The 19,263-nt window shown below is 34.5% G+C and overlaps 1 protein-coding gene across 7 annotated transcripts in view; it reads left to right on the forward strand.

Annotated features, from left to right (window-relative positions):
* The window catches only part of LOC145663044 (uncharacterized), a 104,037-nt gene that overhangs the window by 30,377 nt on the left and 54,397 nt on the right, over positions 1–19,263 (forward strand). For all 7 annotated transcript variants that reach the window (XM_081729200.1, XM_081729197.1, XM_081729195.1 and 4 more), the window contains 2 exons: positions 4,234–4,348; positions 10,275–10,399. In XM_081729200.1, the coding sequence (XP_081585326.1) occupies positions 4,234–4,348; positions 10,275–10,399 (240 nt within the window). The remainder of the gene's footprint in view (positions 1–4,233; positions 4,349–10,274; positions 10,400–19,263) is intronic.

Below are 19,263 nucleotides of genomic sequence, written 5' to 3' on the forward strand. Positions count from 1 at the left end.
TCACAGCATCAGTAGTGAACTACTAACACCTTTTCAGTATTTTAACATCGTTTAAAAATTATACTCGTACAATTACATTTATGCCATACGAGTAAGCCATTGTTGAAGAGGTAGAGAACAAATCAAGTTGACGAGCGGACGCCTTGCGTTCTTGCACAAGTGAGTTCGATGCATAGCATTTCGTTAGGTTTCCAGATCAATAAACTCTCGTTGTCAATATTGGTTCGAGGTCAAAGAGCATAGCGATCAAGAGGGACAATTTAAGAAGCTAAAAGTGGAGTCCGAAGTTCGAGAGCGGTACCAAGAAAAGTTGTCACCAGGCTCATCATGCAGAAGTAGATACAGGAATGAAGAAATAGAGGAGTTCCTGAATCGGGAGCCGACTGACTAGATAAGACCACCGTTTCTAAGAGCAGAAGATCCAGATTTGATTCCCATTAGGAGCTCATGTTGTTCGGACCCCATGTTAAGCTTAGGTCCAAGTCTCATATAGACTCACTGCTCAAAGGGACTCTAAATTTAATCAAATTAAATGTCACCGTTAAATGTGAACGTCGCTTCATGTGTGTGTATAAGAGAGAGATCAATATTGGAATATAACTGCGAACTCGGTGCAAGTTTAAACTGCTATCAACTGTACGACCCATCTGTTCCGCCAGAGCTACTCAAGTCTACGCATCCACGACTAGGACCAAGAACTTCAAAAGAGTTCCTGAGAGTCAACTCATATAGAAAGGTACTGTGCTTGAGATTCTTTCGCACTCCCTTTCTAGCTTCCCCTCTTTTTTTTTTTTTTAATTATTATAAAGATTTACTTCGCAGTCCAGTCAGTTAGGTTCCAGTTTAGCTGTAAATCCTAGAACTAGGTTTGTAAGCTTTTTTACCCAATCATCGCCTTGAAGTTTTGAGCTACAGAGTTGGCATCCCCTATTTGCATAATACGATTACTGACAACTCTTTGAACACATTGCGGTAGTAAAAAGTTAACTGACTGATTTGTAAATTTTTAAAGGCAATTTGTGCATCATAAAGATACTTTTGCACTCTGTTGGGGAATGATCATTGCATTTTTAATATATTTTAAAAATTGTTACAGTATATCTGTTTCTTCAAGTTTTTCCCAAACTTTGACCCCATTGCTGCGGTAAAAGATACTAACTGAATTTGTTGAAATTTTAACACTTCATTACATAAAGCAAGTTCCAACTTTTGCATACTATTGCGATTCGATCCTCGTGTTTTCGATTTTTCGACCAACTGTTCCTTACTTAGCCAAGTTACTTTACCAAGAGGTAATGGTAATACTTTACCAAGAATCAGTTCTGCATAAGTAGGCCCATCTCTCCTAATGCTGCTTGTCGAAGCCATTATATACTTCTAAATAAGCTAATCAATCGTGCTTTGTGAAAACAAGATGAATGAATGGCAATTCACAATATAACAGAGAAATTTCGAATTTTCCATTTACGTTTTAATGCAACTTTCACTACATTTCGAACCACGTCGATCTTTTGTAATAGTTGTCGAAAGGAATAAACAAGGAAAGATAATTAATCTCTTCGGTCCTAACGTCCCTTACAGGGGACATGAAATAACTGTTTTTTTAAAGAAGTCTATTGAGCAATGATTGGAGTTTGCAATGTCTCTACATATTGTTAATAGATGACAGTACGTAATGTGATGTATTTTTCTCGCCAAAATTTTGTACGTCGCTTCTTAAATGTGTGGAAAATATGTCGTAGTCAAAAAGAATGGAATTTCAGCGAGCAGGGGTGGGTAAGTACCTTTATTTTTAGATAGAGTTGTTCCTTGAATACTGAAGATAAGTTTAATTAATCATAAAAAGTATGAAAGACATGTAAGAGTAATAGGTCATTTGTACTTTTGTGGATAGTACAGTAAACCTGTAAACTTGAATGTCTCCTACAGGAGCGGGCGTGGGATTACTCGTAACCCACCGTAAGCACTAAAATTTTGGGGTCATTTTACGATCATTTAGGGTCTATATTAAATATATGTAAAGGAAGATTAGAAATTTGAGACATTTTTTTTTTTTAGGACTGAGGAGGTTAAGAAGTAAGGCTAAATGAACAAGTTCTGGATAACTAAACTAAATCCAGAGTGAAGGAAACACGACTGGGTTCGGTAGTGAAAACCGGATCATTGGCTTATTTCGCTTATGCAATCCCTACATTACCAGTTCTTTCTTTGATAAATTGCGCATTTCTACTCTTTAAGGTAGTGCTCAGCCTTTCAATTGCACAACAAAACACTCTTATATTACTGAATACATATTACGGTTGAATTAGATGTGTTATTGAGAAATATCGATCTCAAGACTGAAGATGTGTGAATAATCTGGGTACATACTAGGTAGCGTAGTGGTTAGCACACCAGCAGGTAGTCGAAGATCCGGTTTTAATTCTTGACCCAATCTCACTTTCTACTGTGAATTAATTGAATTTACACCTCTAGAAGATAATGTGTGAGAGAAAAACAATTGTTTCTTCCATTTTTCGATAGATACACTAAAAACTAATTTCTGTCCAGTCGAGGAATTACATCCAATTAATTACACTTGAAGTATACTTTTCACAGCACGCCTTCCGGATCTTTCAAGTAAAACGAAAATACCGCTTAAAACTGAATTCCCAGATGTGGGTTTATCGCAGCACTCTAAGAAAATAATAATCGACATGGTGTTGGCGAAATTACTCCTTCTTTCTTCTTCCCTCATGACCACTATCATCATCAGTATTGTTTAATCAATAGCTGTCATTTGCAGCAAATTGAGAATGTCCCATGCACCACTGTTCTCAGTTAACCTCTTAACTATTTTGAATATAGCAGTTATCCATTTTAATACTATCCGTGAATTGTAGTCCCTTTCGCCCCGTGTATCTTTTGTTTTCACCGTACCTTCCATCACATCCCGTAGGAACAGGTGGCAATCTAGTTCTCTTCGTCTCTTTAATTACATCTAGTACACTATTCTTTCGTCCGTTATTATTCCCAGTACTTCTTCACTGTTTTTGGTCGTTCTAACTGTTTCTTCCATTCTTCTCCACACTCTGATTGTTTTTCGTAGATTTTATGTAGAGCCCACATTCCTGCGCTGTAGAGTACAACACTCAAAACCAAACATTTTATGAAAGTCTGTTTCGCAACTGTTTCTTCAAAGATTCTCAAAATATACTTTTTTTTTTTCCTAAGTGCTTGTTTTACTATTTGTATCCTTGCTTTTATTTTATGCTTCCATTTCAGGTCTTCATTAATAATCTACTCAGGTACCGAAAACGATAAACCGTTTTACTTTTGTTTTACACCTACTTTTATATTTGATACAGACCACTTTGTCCTAATCACTTCTTTGGGCTTTCCAGCTATTTTCATTTCCTATTCTTCTGAGATTTTCTTCAAATTCTTCTGTTCAGAATTTGTAAAAGGGCCACATGTTCTACGTATCGTATTCTCCATTTCCTTCTACTTTACCGAAATCCCCTTTTCTTATGTAGACTTTTCTTCACCATTTGTCCTAGATAATAACGTTGGTTGTAGGTAACACCCGTGAAACTCGACTCCCAATTACGTTCTTCTCTGTTATTTTGTCCTTATTCTACGTGCTACTTGGTTCAAATATAAGTTTCTTATGAGTTTTGTGTCTTTCAATTTCAACACAACTTCTTTAGAAGTCCCATCAGCACTTCAGTGCTCTCGTCTAAATTATTTTCTTGATCAGCGAAGACCTTCTTGTCTTTTCCTATAAACAATGAAATTAAAGTTTTGCATAAATCGGGTCACTAAGGCTCGAAAAGATAGAAAGTCATTTATTAAAACACAAAGTATCCGTGGTTAACTTCAGACTCTGATCAGTTGGAGCACAATTTTGGATTGATTTGGAAAATGTGAAAACCGTCCAGAGTAGACCTGGTAAATCGCAACAGGAAGATGCATCCAGATGAGATATGTTACATATGGCATCCAGATATGTAGCGTACTAAATATACAGGATCCTTGTGTTGAATATTGACGAGTTTGTAGTGACTTTAAATCTAGGGACCGAGAATATATTCATTTACCCTTAAATTTAATTTCCTTTTGTCGTTTATTCCTTTCGATACTTATTGGGGATCGGAGTGCTTCGGAAATAGAACAAGTGACATTAACACGACGAATGGTCTGTTTGGAAATTCATTATTACATAGTGACATTTTTGTTAAATGTTTGTTACAGGAACGAAGAACTACGTCCAGAAATACATGATAGAGAAAAAACAAAAACAAAAAGACCTATGAGAAAAAAGATGAAAACACATGCGAAGAGGCTAGCGAAAAAATCAGGGCTTGAAGTAAGTTTTTATTTAGTTACAGAAGAGAATAATTTAAAAGGTTTGTTTGTGTAATCGGATTTTTCGCATGCCTAGCGTAGTATTAATTTTATTTTCCGGTGAGGGCACAGAAATTTCAGTAGTGACTCAATGTTAGTCTTAAAGCAATTGAAGAACCACTAGCGAATGTGGAGAGAGAGTCCAAAAACTCGCGGATCAAAAGCAAGGTGTGGCACGGGACGTTTTCGTGGTGAAGAAGGAAGCCATTTGCTCATTTAATTGGTAGTTAAAATGCATTCACGCACCCAGGACGGAGATGTTTAGTTCTTCGAAAAGCTCTCGAATAGTCATTCGTCTGTTTGAACAAATCATTTGTGCCACTTTTTGTACGTTTTCATCTGTGTTTGATGTCGAATGACGTCTCGATCGTTGCACGTTTTCAACCGACTTCTTCTTTTCTTTGAATCGCATACCACTTGTAAACGATCTTCAATGCCACCACTCCATCGCCATAAACTGATTTTGATGCTTTATGAGCTGCTTTGGCACTTTTTTTTTGTTTTGTTTTTTTTTTCACCTTAGAACAAAACTTTACGTTGGCGCGTGACGGACACTCTTAACACGTTCTCACCCTTCTGCCTCTGGAAGCCAACTAACATGTTAGTACTCGTTCAAATTCGTCACTGATTGTACCAAAGGTTTAGGCTACCGGGCTTACTAGTTGAAATGGATACAATATCTGTAGATGGCACTGTGCAACTACATGCACCTTACTTTTTGATCATACCTTGTAGTTTCATTTTGCCATGTTTGGTAGTGGCTACGCTCAATTGTTTTCTTATTTCATTTTGCTATTAAGTGTACATTCCTTGATCCAGAAAATACATACTCTTATATAACGCTTATTGTATAAAACTTGAGATGGATGACTAATTTGAGATCAGTTTTTGTATATACAATGTACAAGGTTGCCAGGTTCCGGGCACCGTTCTGAGTGCCTGGGTTCACACCATTCCACGGGTCTATGGGCATACATATAAATCTACAGGCATACACACAGATATACTCATAATTAATTACCTATGCCATTTAGACCTTATAATACATATTATATTTAATTGTTTACAGGGATTATATTTTTATTGTAACAAAAGGACAAGTTTAAATTCATTTCGTTGTTGTGGCTGTATTATCGCGCAGCATCAACAATGTTTTGATTTAATAATTTAAAACTTAAAAAAAAAATTAGTTTCGATGGAAATGAACTGTATAATGAATTGTCTCTTTTGAAATATTTAACATAAACACTTGACAGGAAGGAAAATAATAATTGTAAATTATGTTGTTTTTTTTTTCCGAGAAAACAGATACAACAAATTTGTTCGAAATAATGCAGTATATTGCCGCTATACCAGTCAGTAATGCACATGTCGTTGCAGTGTTCAGTGAAAGTGAGGAGCTTAAAAAAATATAAATAGTAACCTTACATCTATAATCACTAATGTTTTGTGTTACTTTCATTTAGTTTGGTAGAGACATTTGGTTAGTTGTAAATCAGGGTGGATTGATTTAAATGAGTCTGATTTAAATCAAGATTTAAATCACGATTTAAATCAAGATTTAAATCACGATTTAAATCAAGATTTAAATCACTTGATTTTTTGATTGATTTAAATAAGAATCGTTGATTTAAATCGAATTCCGAAATAAATTAATTTAAAGTGAAAATAAGTAAAATCCCGTTTCTGTTCTGTTATTTCGAAATCATAATACAATGATACTCAAATGTACAGTATAGTATGAAAACAAGTGCCATGCAGAGGATGATTAGGGAAAATCCCGTTTTGAACAGGTAACTAAGCAATCCTGCTTTCTTCTTTTCGTAACATTGGGTTTGGGTTTTAAAATCGTTTACTCCAACGAAGAAATCACCATCGACATTTAAGACGAAAATTCTTTTTTGTGCGTGTCTGTTTGTTCCCAGATAATAGAGTGTATTTAGAGGGGTCCTATCACCTCTCCAATATTTTTTTTGTTAATTTTATAACTTTAGGCGAAATTAATGTATTTCATGCCGCAAGCTAGTTCTGAGTTTTTAAAAATAGGCCCCAGCCAAATATCTAACTTCTTTGAAAAAAAAAAGTGTCATTTTTATAAACGTCGCTGTACTTTTTCCTTAATGCTTAACCTTTTAAATTATATCACCTATTTTTAGGTGATAGGGTAGAATCTTCATTATTCGACTAAAAAAGACTTTTTACTTCGTTTTCTTCAAGACTGGAGGCATTTTAGAACACGTTACATCTGCTTCCATGCCTCTCTGCGTTGAGGCATAATGTGTGATGACGTCATAAATTTAAAAATATATTTTTTGTTATGCGTATTATTATTTTTTGGCGGGTTACATTTTGCATTCAGAAGACTGAAATTTTGCACACTCGTTCAGTGCACCCCTTTATAATTTTCAGATGTTTTTAGATCTCTGCGTGGAAACAGCGGGGTCCAGAATGTCAAAAATGTTTTAAAAAAGAATATTTTTAACAAAAATAGCTTCTTTCGTGATTTTTACCGCCTCAGATGGAGACATATGAATGGTACCGTTTGAAAGGCTGTTCTATTCTGAAGAAAATGATGTACGTACTATGCTCCTAGGATAAATAGGGATGTCTCAGGAAACTGTTACCTGAAAACCTGTTTTATACGGGAATCTGGGGTATTTGGGGAATATTATTTTTCGCGGGCTTACTTTTGCACCTACAAGACTGAAATTTTGCACATTTACTCAGTGCACCCCTCAATATTTTTCAGATTTGTTTCAGATCTCTGCCTTAAAACAGGGGGAGGGGTCTACACAGGTAAAAATAAAAAAAAAAAAAGATATTTTTAACAGAAAATTCCTTTTTTCGTGATTTACCCGCCCAAGATACATGATGGAAACATTTGAAGGGTACCGTTTGAAAATTTGTTTTATTCTGAAGAGAATAATGTACAAATCATGATCCTAGGATAAATAGGGATGTCTGAGGAGATTTTTATATTACATCCGGGTCATCTGGGGCATTGTGGGAATGTTCTTAGCTCATTGTTAAATAATTTCCTCACCCTTCCTACTCAAGATAGAATCTTGAAATTTTGTATACACATTTAGTACAGCCCTTAGTATTTTCTGCACAGATTTTGAGATCTATGCGTTAACACAGGGGAATCCAGAGGGGATCAAAATTTAAAAAAAAAAAAAAAAAAAAATGCCGATTACTCTCAAAATTTCGCGCTTCAGGGACATGATAGGGAAATGTGAATGTTACCGTTTCAAAAGCTGTTCTATTCTAAAGAGAGTGATGAATGTACCATAATCCTAGGATAAATAGGGATGATGCTGTAGCTGCTTGACTGAAAATCTATAATTTACCTTTAAAAAGAACCATAATTTAAAAGGGTTAAGAAACATTGTTTGGGATTGATATAGGTTAACGATTGAGGATAATTCAAAATTCAACCCCAATACTTTCACTTAAATGGCATAATTAGCATTTAATACTAATTCCTAATGCTTTTTCTTCAGTTCGCGACTTGTATTATACGAGGAAAAAGATTTGATTTAAATAAAAAAAATCGATTTAAATAAAAAAAAATCAACAAAAATGATTTTTTAAAAAAAAATCATGATTTTTTTCCACCCTGGTTGTAATGTAGTATTACCAGTTAGTAATCGTAGTTATAAGTAGAGTAAGGAATTTTAAGGGCTGCACTTCATTTGTATGTTTATTTATTTATTCGCTATTAAAATGACCAAATTAGTTTGTCTTGCAGAGAACTATATTTTGATTGCGTCTTTGTGTACTTTTTCTTCAATACACATTCTATCAGTATTCGTAGTTTGAGGGAAATTTCCCTAATCTAGGAAATTTCATAGGTAAATTTAGCAAAAAGGGGAAAAGGGAGTTTTTCGATAAAACGTAAAAATTCTGGGAAATTCTCGCACTGACCGATTGACCAATATAAGTGCTTAAATTTTTCTTTGTTCTTCAGAAATGAACTATAGTGCTGCCAAAATGTCTGGATCCGTGACAAAAATGCGAACTAAAGCTCACACCCTCGGCACACCCACACATTGAGCCAATAAGGGTTCAGCTGTTGCTAAGCGAGAGAGCCTTAGTAAAAGGTAGTGGAATTCTTTCAGCCGATAGCAGCGCTTGGAACGGAAGACTAGGTGTCAAGTCAATGTGGTATATCTATAATACAATAGCAATAGTTTCTGTGTGTCTCTCTCTGTTTGTGTGTGTGTGTGTGTGTTCAAAGTGGCATAAGTTGTACCCATTGTTGGCTAGATATATTCTGTATATTTTTTTGTTAAAAAATCAAGAAAAAAGTAAAAAAAAAAGTAAATGAATGAAACAAATGTGATTTCCTTTAATATAGTTATTTAATCTTATCACATAACTTCTGTCATAGGAATTGAACACTCAACAAACTACGGAAAATTTGATGAGAAAAGGGAAAATTTTCTGTCGGTCAGTCGGGGGAAATTTTCTGAAGCAAACCTACGAACACTGCCTTCTATCAATGCAATGACTTTTCTTTTTTTCTTTCGTTTTGCATTTTTCCTCCTTTTTGCACTTTTGGCTCCTTATAACAACTAAATAATGAACACCGAAAATGTATGGCATCACATTACTTTCGCTTGAGTGCAAAAAATGAAATAAAATCTTTTAAGTTTTACGTCCCACGATAATGCTGGTTAGGCTAAAGGAGACGGTGATTATCAGAAATGAATGAAATGGTGGAATGAAGAAAGTGCGAGGAAACGAGAGAACCCCGTGAAAACCCACGGGCACGGTGTTTGTCCACCACAAAGTCCACACGGCGCGAGCTGGGATCGAACCAGGGACCCCAAGCACTGGAGGTGAACGCTCTACCACTGAGCCACCGCGCCCCCGTTCGCTTCAATCCTGTTCCATTAGACGAAAACTATTGAATAGAAAATAAGCAACATCAAACTGACTATCATGGCTATTTCCAGTTGGTATTGTTGAGTGGTTTTGTACATATAGATATTTAGTGAGTACCCAGAACGGTTGATTAGTTTGTTAATTTGGACTTTAGCGTCTCGTTTATCACCGAGACTATGTGAGACGTGGACCTACAGCTTAACGTGGGATCCAAACCACATGTTTCCATCGGGAATCGAACCCGGTTCTCCCGGACCAAAGACGCGAAAGATAACCGTATAGGCACAAGCATTACTTAGTGACCGGAGATGCAGCATTTTTTAATATATATATATATATATATATATATATATATATATATATATATATATATATATATATATATATATATATATATATATATATATATATATATATATATATATATATATATATATATATATATATATATATATATATATATATCTTTTTTAGCAGTTTTCTGAACTGGTGACTTTAATAACATTGTGTTTTGACTTATTTCAGGCAGACTTTTTAATACATCTTTGAAATTTTCTTTTAAATCCTTATACAGGTGTAATTAGTGTTGACTCTGATTGTGTGAATATTTATATTTGAAATGTGCACTTATTTTTCCAAAAATTTGCACCTAAAATTCTTAGCAATAGTTTAAGTGTCAGAAGTAACGGTGCTAATAAAATGCTAAAATCTTCAAATTTCAGAATTGTGTCCCCAATTACACAAATGCCGCTGGTCTCCGGACTTGCCCTCGGTTCAACCTGGCTACCCTAATAATGTGTTTTGCCTTTAATGTGAATTTTATTGTATTTTATTTTACTTTATTCTATTTATTTATTTTTTAAAGGCAAAGGCAATTTTCAACGAGAGTGCTATTGAAAATTATTTTGGTATGTAAGTTTTCTCTCAACTAATAGTACGAAAGAGTATAAACGATAGATATTATAATTAATGTAATAAATGAACTTATTGTTTTTCAGGAAATTACAAAATCAAAAGATGACTGTAGTTTACCGATTGACTCTGCATCGAACTTAACTGAGAGAGATTGTGAGAAAACTCCATTAGATAACACTATAGCCAATAAAGACGATACACTTAATAAGTAAGTACATTTGTGCTAGAATGGTCAGTTTCTCTTGCTTTTATATATATATATACACAGTGAAACCTCCCTTAATGGACACCTCTATAATACGGACATATTTTTTTGTCCCGGAAAAAATATATGTTCTCTTACGGAACAAAACCCTCCCTTTTACGGACACTCTCAGATACGGACGCGGACAGTACATTTTTACCCCCAAACGTTTATATAGCCTCTTCATAACGGACAGGAATTATTCTCGGTTCTGCGATATATGACAGTAGACAGAAAATTCTTTTCCCCACAAGTGTATTTATCATCAAACAGAACAACTTCAAGCAGAACTTGAAATGCTTCTTTTTTTTCTGCCCGCAATAAACTGCTTTCTGGTGAAAATCCTAGAAAATCTTCAATAAGCACTAACACTCATGCAGGGTTAGTCGTATGGTCAAGAATTCTATGCGGATCTTCCCTTCCGTAACAAATTTAGTGCTTTTTCCTCCGGGCTTTGCATCTTTTCCGACAATAGATTTAAAAAAAAAAAAACTGTTTATTTTGCAATAACATTTTTCAACGAGCAATGTTTTCTCTCTTACTTTTTTGAAAAAGCAAAATTTTTCTTTTGTACAAATTGGTGTGTCAAACAGTTGAACAATTAAAGAAATTTGCCATTAATCGCGGTGAAACAGAAGTTCTCCAATTGATCCAACAGTTGCAAGCAAATTTCGAACAGAAACTAATGTCCGTAGGAGTACACGGCAGACAACTGCTGCAGACTTTTTCCCAAGAAATTTGGTGAGTTTCTTCTCCACATTTTCAGTATTTAATAATAATATTGCATACTTATGAAAGCTATGTTTACTTTTCGTATAGGTGGTGTGTGAATTAATGGATTTTTTTACAAGGTGATGACATGTCCTTACGAAAATTAACATACACGCATTACCATTTGCATCATACGAGCATATTAACATATTCCCCAACAATAATATTTAACAGAAATGAATTTCTCCTTCATCCCTCCCGGTAATTCAAATACGTACTAAATAGAGTATTTTCATATTGAATTTTACGTATTTACGCTCATACATAACGTATTTACTGCATATTACTGCATACAATGACCGTTGAAAGAAATTAAATTTTTGTGACCTCTCTGTAACGGGCACCTCTCAGTAACGGACAAATATTCCCGTCCCATTGGTGTCCGTTATTCAGAGGTGTCACTGTATATATATATATATATATATATTCTCTTGCTTTTATATCCTAACAAAAGATAGGATTTCAGTTAATTTCTTTCTACATAATGGGCGCAATCGATAATTAGTAGGTCGCATTAGCTTTAGGTGCAATCCAAATGAAATCGACCAATGATGGTTGCTGACAAAATTTAGTTTTTTATTAATTTTTTTAACCTAAGTTTGTACCACATTCAGGGAGTTGAAAACTGATATTCATTTATTTTTTAGCCGTGCAGGTTTGTAGTGGCCATTTTGTATAGACACCTGAGCGTATTTTGCACTTTTCAGAAGATTCCGTTAAACGCTGTAACTTTTTAGGTTTTGAAGATCATGTGTTCAAACCAAAACTATATGAAAGATAATGGAATGGACAACACTCTGTGTTCTGTGCACATTGGAACGTACTTTAGAACGTCGGAAAAAAAAAAAAAAAAAAAAACCTGAACATTGAGGTTGAAAACCTAGAAATGGCTTTTTTTAAAACGTACATTTTGAAACGAAATAAATGAGACTTACCTTCAATATTTTTTCTAAATAGAGACTACATAATACACAACGTCCCAAACTAGTTTCAGATCTGAGAACCATATACTTAATTTTTTGGAAATTTTTAAAATTGCGAATTTTCGAAAATCATGAATTTGCATAATCAATTATCTCAAAAAGGACACAAGTGAAAAATCTGAAATTTGCACAAAATAGATGATAGTTGTTCAGTAACAAATGAGTAAAATTGCATCACTGCAACGCGATTAGTTTCTGAGTTATAAGTTTTTTCTCCACTGGGACTTAATATCATGAAACGCCATGAGCCGTGGATATAAACTTCGTAGCAAAAGTAAAAATAACACGACAGAAATGTTTAATGGGTAAAGTATGCATAATTTATGAATCATATCTTGTTCAAAAACGAAACTCCTCTGTTAATTCTATTCTGCCTACAGCGCTGCTGTTAAGACATCAGTGACGTAAACAGTTGACTAATTTGTATACAGAGTTTGGCACTGGTATCGAAAGTAGGGCCTGTAGGAGTTGTGAACTCTGTGGGTGTGAGTTTCCGGAGAACTTTAGTAATCAGCACTCTCACTTTGTCATTCATAGATAGTTTAAAAGATGTTCTTGGGCCATGGCGATGGAAAAAGTGAACAAAAAGATCGTGATTTTCCTCACTGATATCTTCGATTGTCCCAATCCACCATTTCTCGTCATAAATACAGGCTGTGGTATCATTAGGTGCAAATGACAACATGCTATGTTCTGGAAGTACTGAAGTACTGCAATCAGTAAATTCATCTGATTGTGAGTAAATTCATAACGTCTGATTTGTGTTTGCGTCAGAGGTACAAATCTATGATATGATCTGGTATTGATAATTCTTTTATAGGTAGCAAATCTCGAATTTCTAGTTGTTTGACTGCACTTCTTCTGATGAAACATAGATAAATTGTATGCCTGAAATACGATCTGTTCAGTTGTTAAAATCGCGAATTTCACTTCATTGCAACAACTTATAACTCAGAAACTAATCAAGTCTCAGTGATGCAACTATACTCACTTGTTACTGAACAACTATCGTCTATTTTGTGCAAATTTGAGATTTTTCACTTGTGTCCTTCCTGAGATATTTGATGGTGAAAATATACGATTTTCGAAAATTCTCAATTTTAAAAATTTCCAAAAAATCAAGTATATGGTTCTCAAATCTTAAACTTGTTTGGGACGTTGTCTATTATGTAGTCTATATGTAGACAAAACATTGAAGGTGAGTCTCATTTCGTTTCAAAATGTACATTCCAAAATAGCCATTACTAGGTTTCCAACTTCAATGTTCAGAGCTTTTACTGTCGACGTTCTGAAGTACGTCCCAATGTGCACAGAACACAGAATGTTGTCCATTCCATTATCTTTCATATGGTTTTGGTTTGAACTCATAATCTTTGAAACCTAAAAAGCTACAGCGTTTAACGGAATGCTCTGAAAAGTGCAAAATACGCTCAGGCGCCTATACAAAATGGCTGCTACAAACAAACTTGCAAGGCTAAAAAATAAATCAATACCCGTTTTCAACTCATTGAATGTGGTACAATCTTAGGTAAAAAATTAAAAAATAAATAAACTTTGTCAGCAACCTTTGACCTGGAAATTGGTCGATTTCATTTGGATTGCCCCTCTTGTAAGCTCGATTCAGACATTTTGAACTTTGGGTGTGTTCGGGACTTTTCTCTGAGTATTCTCTCTGATTCTCATTTTAATATTTTTTTTTTCAACTAAATTCTTTTCGTTAGTCTCTTTGGATTAGCATTCGCTTATTTTAACCTAAGGGTTTACGTTGGGGAATTAAAATTAATCTTAAACACAATATTCCAAACGGTTAGAGATGAGAAAACTTTCTGACGTGATTCTTTGTTTGGTATTGGAAACTGAAATAGGATTCTTACAGTCAACGAGGGTAAAGTAAAAAGATATGCACTATGTTCCAAATCTGAGGTCATTTAATTGGTACGCTATAAATACAAGGGATGATTGAAGAGTACAATCCACCGATGGAAGTGAAAAGAAATCTTTTGGGTTTACACTTAAAACTTCTACAGTGAGGGCACGGTGGTTCACTGGTAAAGCGCTTATTTCGCGTAAAGCCTGGTGTTCCTGGTTCGATCCCCGATCAAGTAAGTTTGTGGTAGACAACATCGTGTTCATGGGTTTTGTCGGGGTACTCTCGTTTACTCTCACATTCTCATTCCACCGATACTTCCATCATCATTCACTTGCCTTAATCATTCGTCTCTCTCAGCCTAAAGGGAAACTGGAAGGTTTCATTTTTTAAAAAACTTTTCTTATTCAAACGGGTATAGGGTATCATAATTTTAGAGTTTAGAACTAGATTAAATTTGATAATTTTTCAGCATCCTTTTCAGTACCGAAACCATATGAGACGGTTCCAGTTGTTCAAAGTAGAATCAGAACCAGAACTCTCACAGGGAATTTCCAAGATACGTACTCCCGCCGGCAAACGAAACTGGGAACACGCGTATATAAAACACACGTGGTAGAGACTCAGTCATTACCCTTCATGTAGCCCTGATGTGTGCAGCAGTGTTTACAATATTGATTACACCAACGGGATAAAGTCAGTTTTTGCGCCCTCTTGTGACAATGTGTGAGCCACAAGGGATCCGTCATGCTTTTCCAGAAATTTTTGAGTGTATAATATGAAAATTTGTATTTCGTGGCATATTTCTAGGGTATGAAGAGGGTTAAGAGAGCAATACGGCAATAACAGTCCTTTGAACATATATTGGAGAAGAAAACAAGGAGAGAATCAAGAAAATGAATGCATATACAAATTTATGCAAAATTATGTGATACTAAAATATTAGTCAAATATAACATTATGACAACTTAAAACACTACTTTGAATATACGCATAATAACCTAAAAAGTTAACATAAAGAAAGAGATAATTTGATGTAATGCTTTACTAGGTATATGAAATTATGTAACTTCAAAGAAAATTCTTCTTGACTTTCCTGAAGCAAATTCATCAATTATTTCTTCAAAATTTATGCTGTCGGTACTCTCCTACTCTACATCCAACAAAGCTAAAGCTTACAATTTTTGCTGCCTCATGGATGATCTTAAGTAGGACAGGATAAATTTTAACTTTATTAAAGGACCTCTCACAACTGGCAGTAGATGTTGCGATAATCAGTAAGATCTGAAAACCAACTCTCAGATTTGGAAATACATCATCCCATAAGAAAGCGAGGGTCTAAATTATTTTTTACCACAGGTGTACAAGACACTTTAGTGAACACTTATTCTTCAATATAATTTCTCTTTGCTACTAAAGACTAAAAATGTAAGAACATTAAAAAGAATGAATTTTCTTTTTACAAATTTCAGAGGCAGATTGATAAGAAAACAACGTTTTTCAGAGTGTGAAGCGTGAGAGAAAACCAGACAACCAATCACTTCATTCAGAATTGCCAAATATGTTTAATTTACAAACTATTTTCTTTGTTATATGAACATATGGACCAACAATAATTTTAGAACCGTTTACATTAAAGTTCGTTGTAAATGTTGATTTTGGACTGTGCGAATAGACTGTTATTTTAAGGAAGACTGGATAATTATCTACACTGACGTTGCCAGGACTGTATAAGTTAACCCAGTGTAATCATCTTATATTATCATTCCTCTTCTTTATAGTAAACTTTCGTAAATTGTCCGACAATCCCTTGAACGATCCGAGAAATTCCTTTTCTAGCAACCCATGCCAAAGCCAACGCGGATAACGCTTTAGTTTTCATGTTAGTGCATACTTGTACTCTGAAGAAGTAACTCTTTATAGTTACCCGCGTTCCTAATCACGCAGTTTTCTATACCTTAATAGCGCATATTATTTGAACAATGAGTTTGCATTGAATATTCCGTTTCTGAAGTAAGAAACTGCTAAAGCAAAAGAATGAAGATTTTTAATAATAGCATGAAGTGAAATCGTTACAGACATTATCTCTTGTGCTGCGTAATCAGTTGAAGGTTTATGTATAAGGCACCAATTCTTACTATTACGCCACAATCTCTGCATGGAGCAAAGTAGAATTTGATTTTTATCAGAGTAACATAACATATAGAAGTTTTACTTGTCTTATCTCCACTTGCTCCCAAAATGATCATTACAGCGTGTGTTTTTTCAATAGTGAAGCGTGAGAATGCCGTATATTAGTAAAGACATTAATAATTAAGTGTTCTCATACCGCTATCAGTGCATATATCACATGTGTAATCTTAAGTTATTTATAAGTTTACATATTTATTTCTTTTTTCAATAAATACGCCCTATTCAGCTAGTATTTGTTTTGTTTTCTGTAGATGTCATTCAACACTTGATCGCGTACGTGCACGTATATGAGCTTTTTCTATGGAGAGTAGTTGAGTTTTATCCTTTCCACTCTTCGATATTGTTTACATAATTATCTTGCATGTGTCATAGAATCAAAAATATTCTCTTTCTGAACCACCCAGAGTACGTTTTGATTGTTTGTTGCTTTAATAGCGAAAGTCCCCTAACAGATAATACCCTGAACCAGATCTGTAATCGTCTCAGTTGCTTGAAGGCTACTTAGTGTTTATATTTGTTGTGTTTTACGGGCACATTATTCTTGTTGCGTGTTGACAATATATTTAATCATTGACAGCAACAGGTCGGTCTAGAACAATTTCTGCTACTGATAGGGACCTGGTTTTATCCCTTGCAGACGGGTACAAGATTTTATAATTATTTAAAGTGAAAATTCTAAGATGATTTCAGATATGGTTAAGTAATTATTTTATTATTATTATTATGTATGCTAAGTTCAAACTTAGGAACTTATCTGTTTTTTCCACTAATGATGTGTAAGAAACTTTGTTCTGTAGTTGTGTACATTATGTTTTGGTTTCCCTTGTATAGTGAAGTTTCATATTGGTGAACCATCCACAAAATGCAGTTAGATCAACGATCTAATGGTAAATTCATATTTGATGCACGCCTAATTCCAACTTTTTTACATTTTCGTTCCCACTAGTTTCGATTTTATCGGATTTTCCCATCCTACGTTAACTGAAGGTAGCTAATGACGCAAATTAAAAGATTTTGTAATATGGTTACTCGTATTTTAGCTTCTGTGTTTTCATTTTATATATTTTAATTGGCAGAACGTTTATTTCGGAAGTGCTTATGAGTTTATGAAAACTCTGGTAAAGTTGCACATTAGCGTATGCATTAGGCCGATACTCAGTGAATAGCCGGACTAATTTAATTAGACTCTTGGTCTTTAAATATGGAATACGTCTGTAGATATGAAAGAGTACTGTATACTTTGTGTTTATAATGCGATATTTATCAATTGCTATACATTTATAGGTACATATTTAATTATTTTCTATCAATAGTTATACATTTGTAATATATTAATGAGGATGTCTCTCATAAGTTTTAATAAAAAAAAATATTGTTTATTCTCTTTTTAGAATTATTAAGACATTAAAAATGATAGAGCAATTTGCGAAGGGTATTTATGGTACATGAACTCAAATAAAATTTCATTTTATATCTCTTTAATCATTCTTTGAGACAAATTTTTGTTTGCTTTTTTCTTTTTCTTTCTTTCTTTTTTTTTTTAACGCTAATAGGAAATATTCAAAGTATTGTAAAACAAGATTCTTTTAGACAAGATGCGTAAAAATAGTTTGAAACTGGAATACAGCTTTTAAGACGGGGCACAAAAACTGTTCTGGGGTTGGCGGGTGTGCCACCCTTGCTAGTACTCTTACTGTAGGAAACAAAAATCGTAAATGGGATCTCCATCACGTTCATGTGTTGCTTTCTATATCTTGTTTTTCGCCAAAATCCTTGAGTTTTGGGACTAGGGAAACAAACAGGTTCGTTCTTGTTGACGGTTCATTATCACGTATTTTCATTGAGTGAAGGAAATCGATCCAAGTGATCTAGCATGTTCCAGATGTTACGCGGGTTTGAAATATTTTGCATATTGATACTAAAACACAAATTCGGTAGCATAGTCGGTAGAACTTTCACTTCTGGCTCCAAACTTCCTGCATTCAAACCATGGATGCTTGATGTTGGTTTTGTTGTAAATAAACACTGAGAAACTAAACGTGAGAGGGGTTCTCCCGTTTCTTCCCCTATTCGCATTCTTTTCATTCTTACATCATTAACTTAGTAATTACCATCTCGTTTGTGCAACGTTTAACTAAGGATTTGACTTAAGTATAAATGTTAAGCAATGAGCTTTCGTCTGTCAATAACCGTAAAACGCCTTCGGGAATTGTGAAACTACGAATTTGCAGTGATTGACTTTTTCTCACCCGTGTAAATGATGTTCAGGGAAAGATTTTATTTTTCTCAGGAATAAGCTGTTCTTTGCTCGATTTCTGGCATGGGAATTTAGTTTACTTTCACGATGGTTTTCGTTACTCGAAAAATAAAATTCCGTAAATACCCAAATATGCGAAACTAATTGTTAATACAAAATAATAAAGATAGTATTACGAGAAAATCCAAATGAATAAATAGCAGCCTAAGAGTGAGTGTGTACGCTTTGTTATCGTGTATTAAGAGCGCGATTGTATTTCATTGTTTACGTGTTTTAGTTCATCATTTTAGTTTCGCATGTTTGAAATTTACCAACGTCTAAATTTTTGGACTAAACACAAAAACTTATCTCAAAACGGAAAAGAAGTAACCAATGCAAATTGATTTAATGCAGAGGATCGAAGCAGCGTACGTAGCAAAAGAAAAATATTTTATACAATCTTCAACAAGTGGCTTTTATTTACGACATCGTATTGTTCTATGGCAGTGGTTCCCAATTACTTCAGAGTTGCGGACCCCCTTTTTATTTCTAAGAAATTTTGATAACTACGTAGTAATAGTAGTTGAGAGGCACTATTAAAAGTTAAATTTAAATCTTTATTTCTTTTATAAGTTGAGTTGATTTTAAGTTTAACGTCTCCCGTTCAGCAGCGAGGCTATATGAGACGTGGACCTACTGATTAACGTGGAATCCGAACCACATGAGCTCCCGCCGGGAATCGAATCCGGATCTCCAACGCCAAAGGCGCGTACGCTAA

This window comes from Thermobia domestica, chromosome 10 (genome assembly GCF_964235325.1).
Source record: "Thermobia domestica chromosome 10, izTheDome1.hap1.1, whole genome shotgun sequence".
In the NCBI taxonomy this organism is placed as follows: domain Eukaryota; kingdom Metazoa; phylum Arthropoda; class Insecta; order Zygentoma; family Lepismatidae; genus Thermobia; species Thermobia domestica.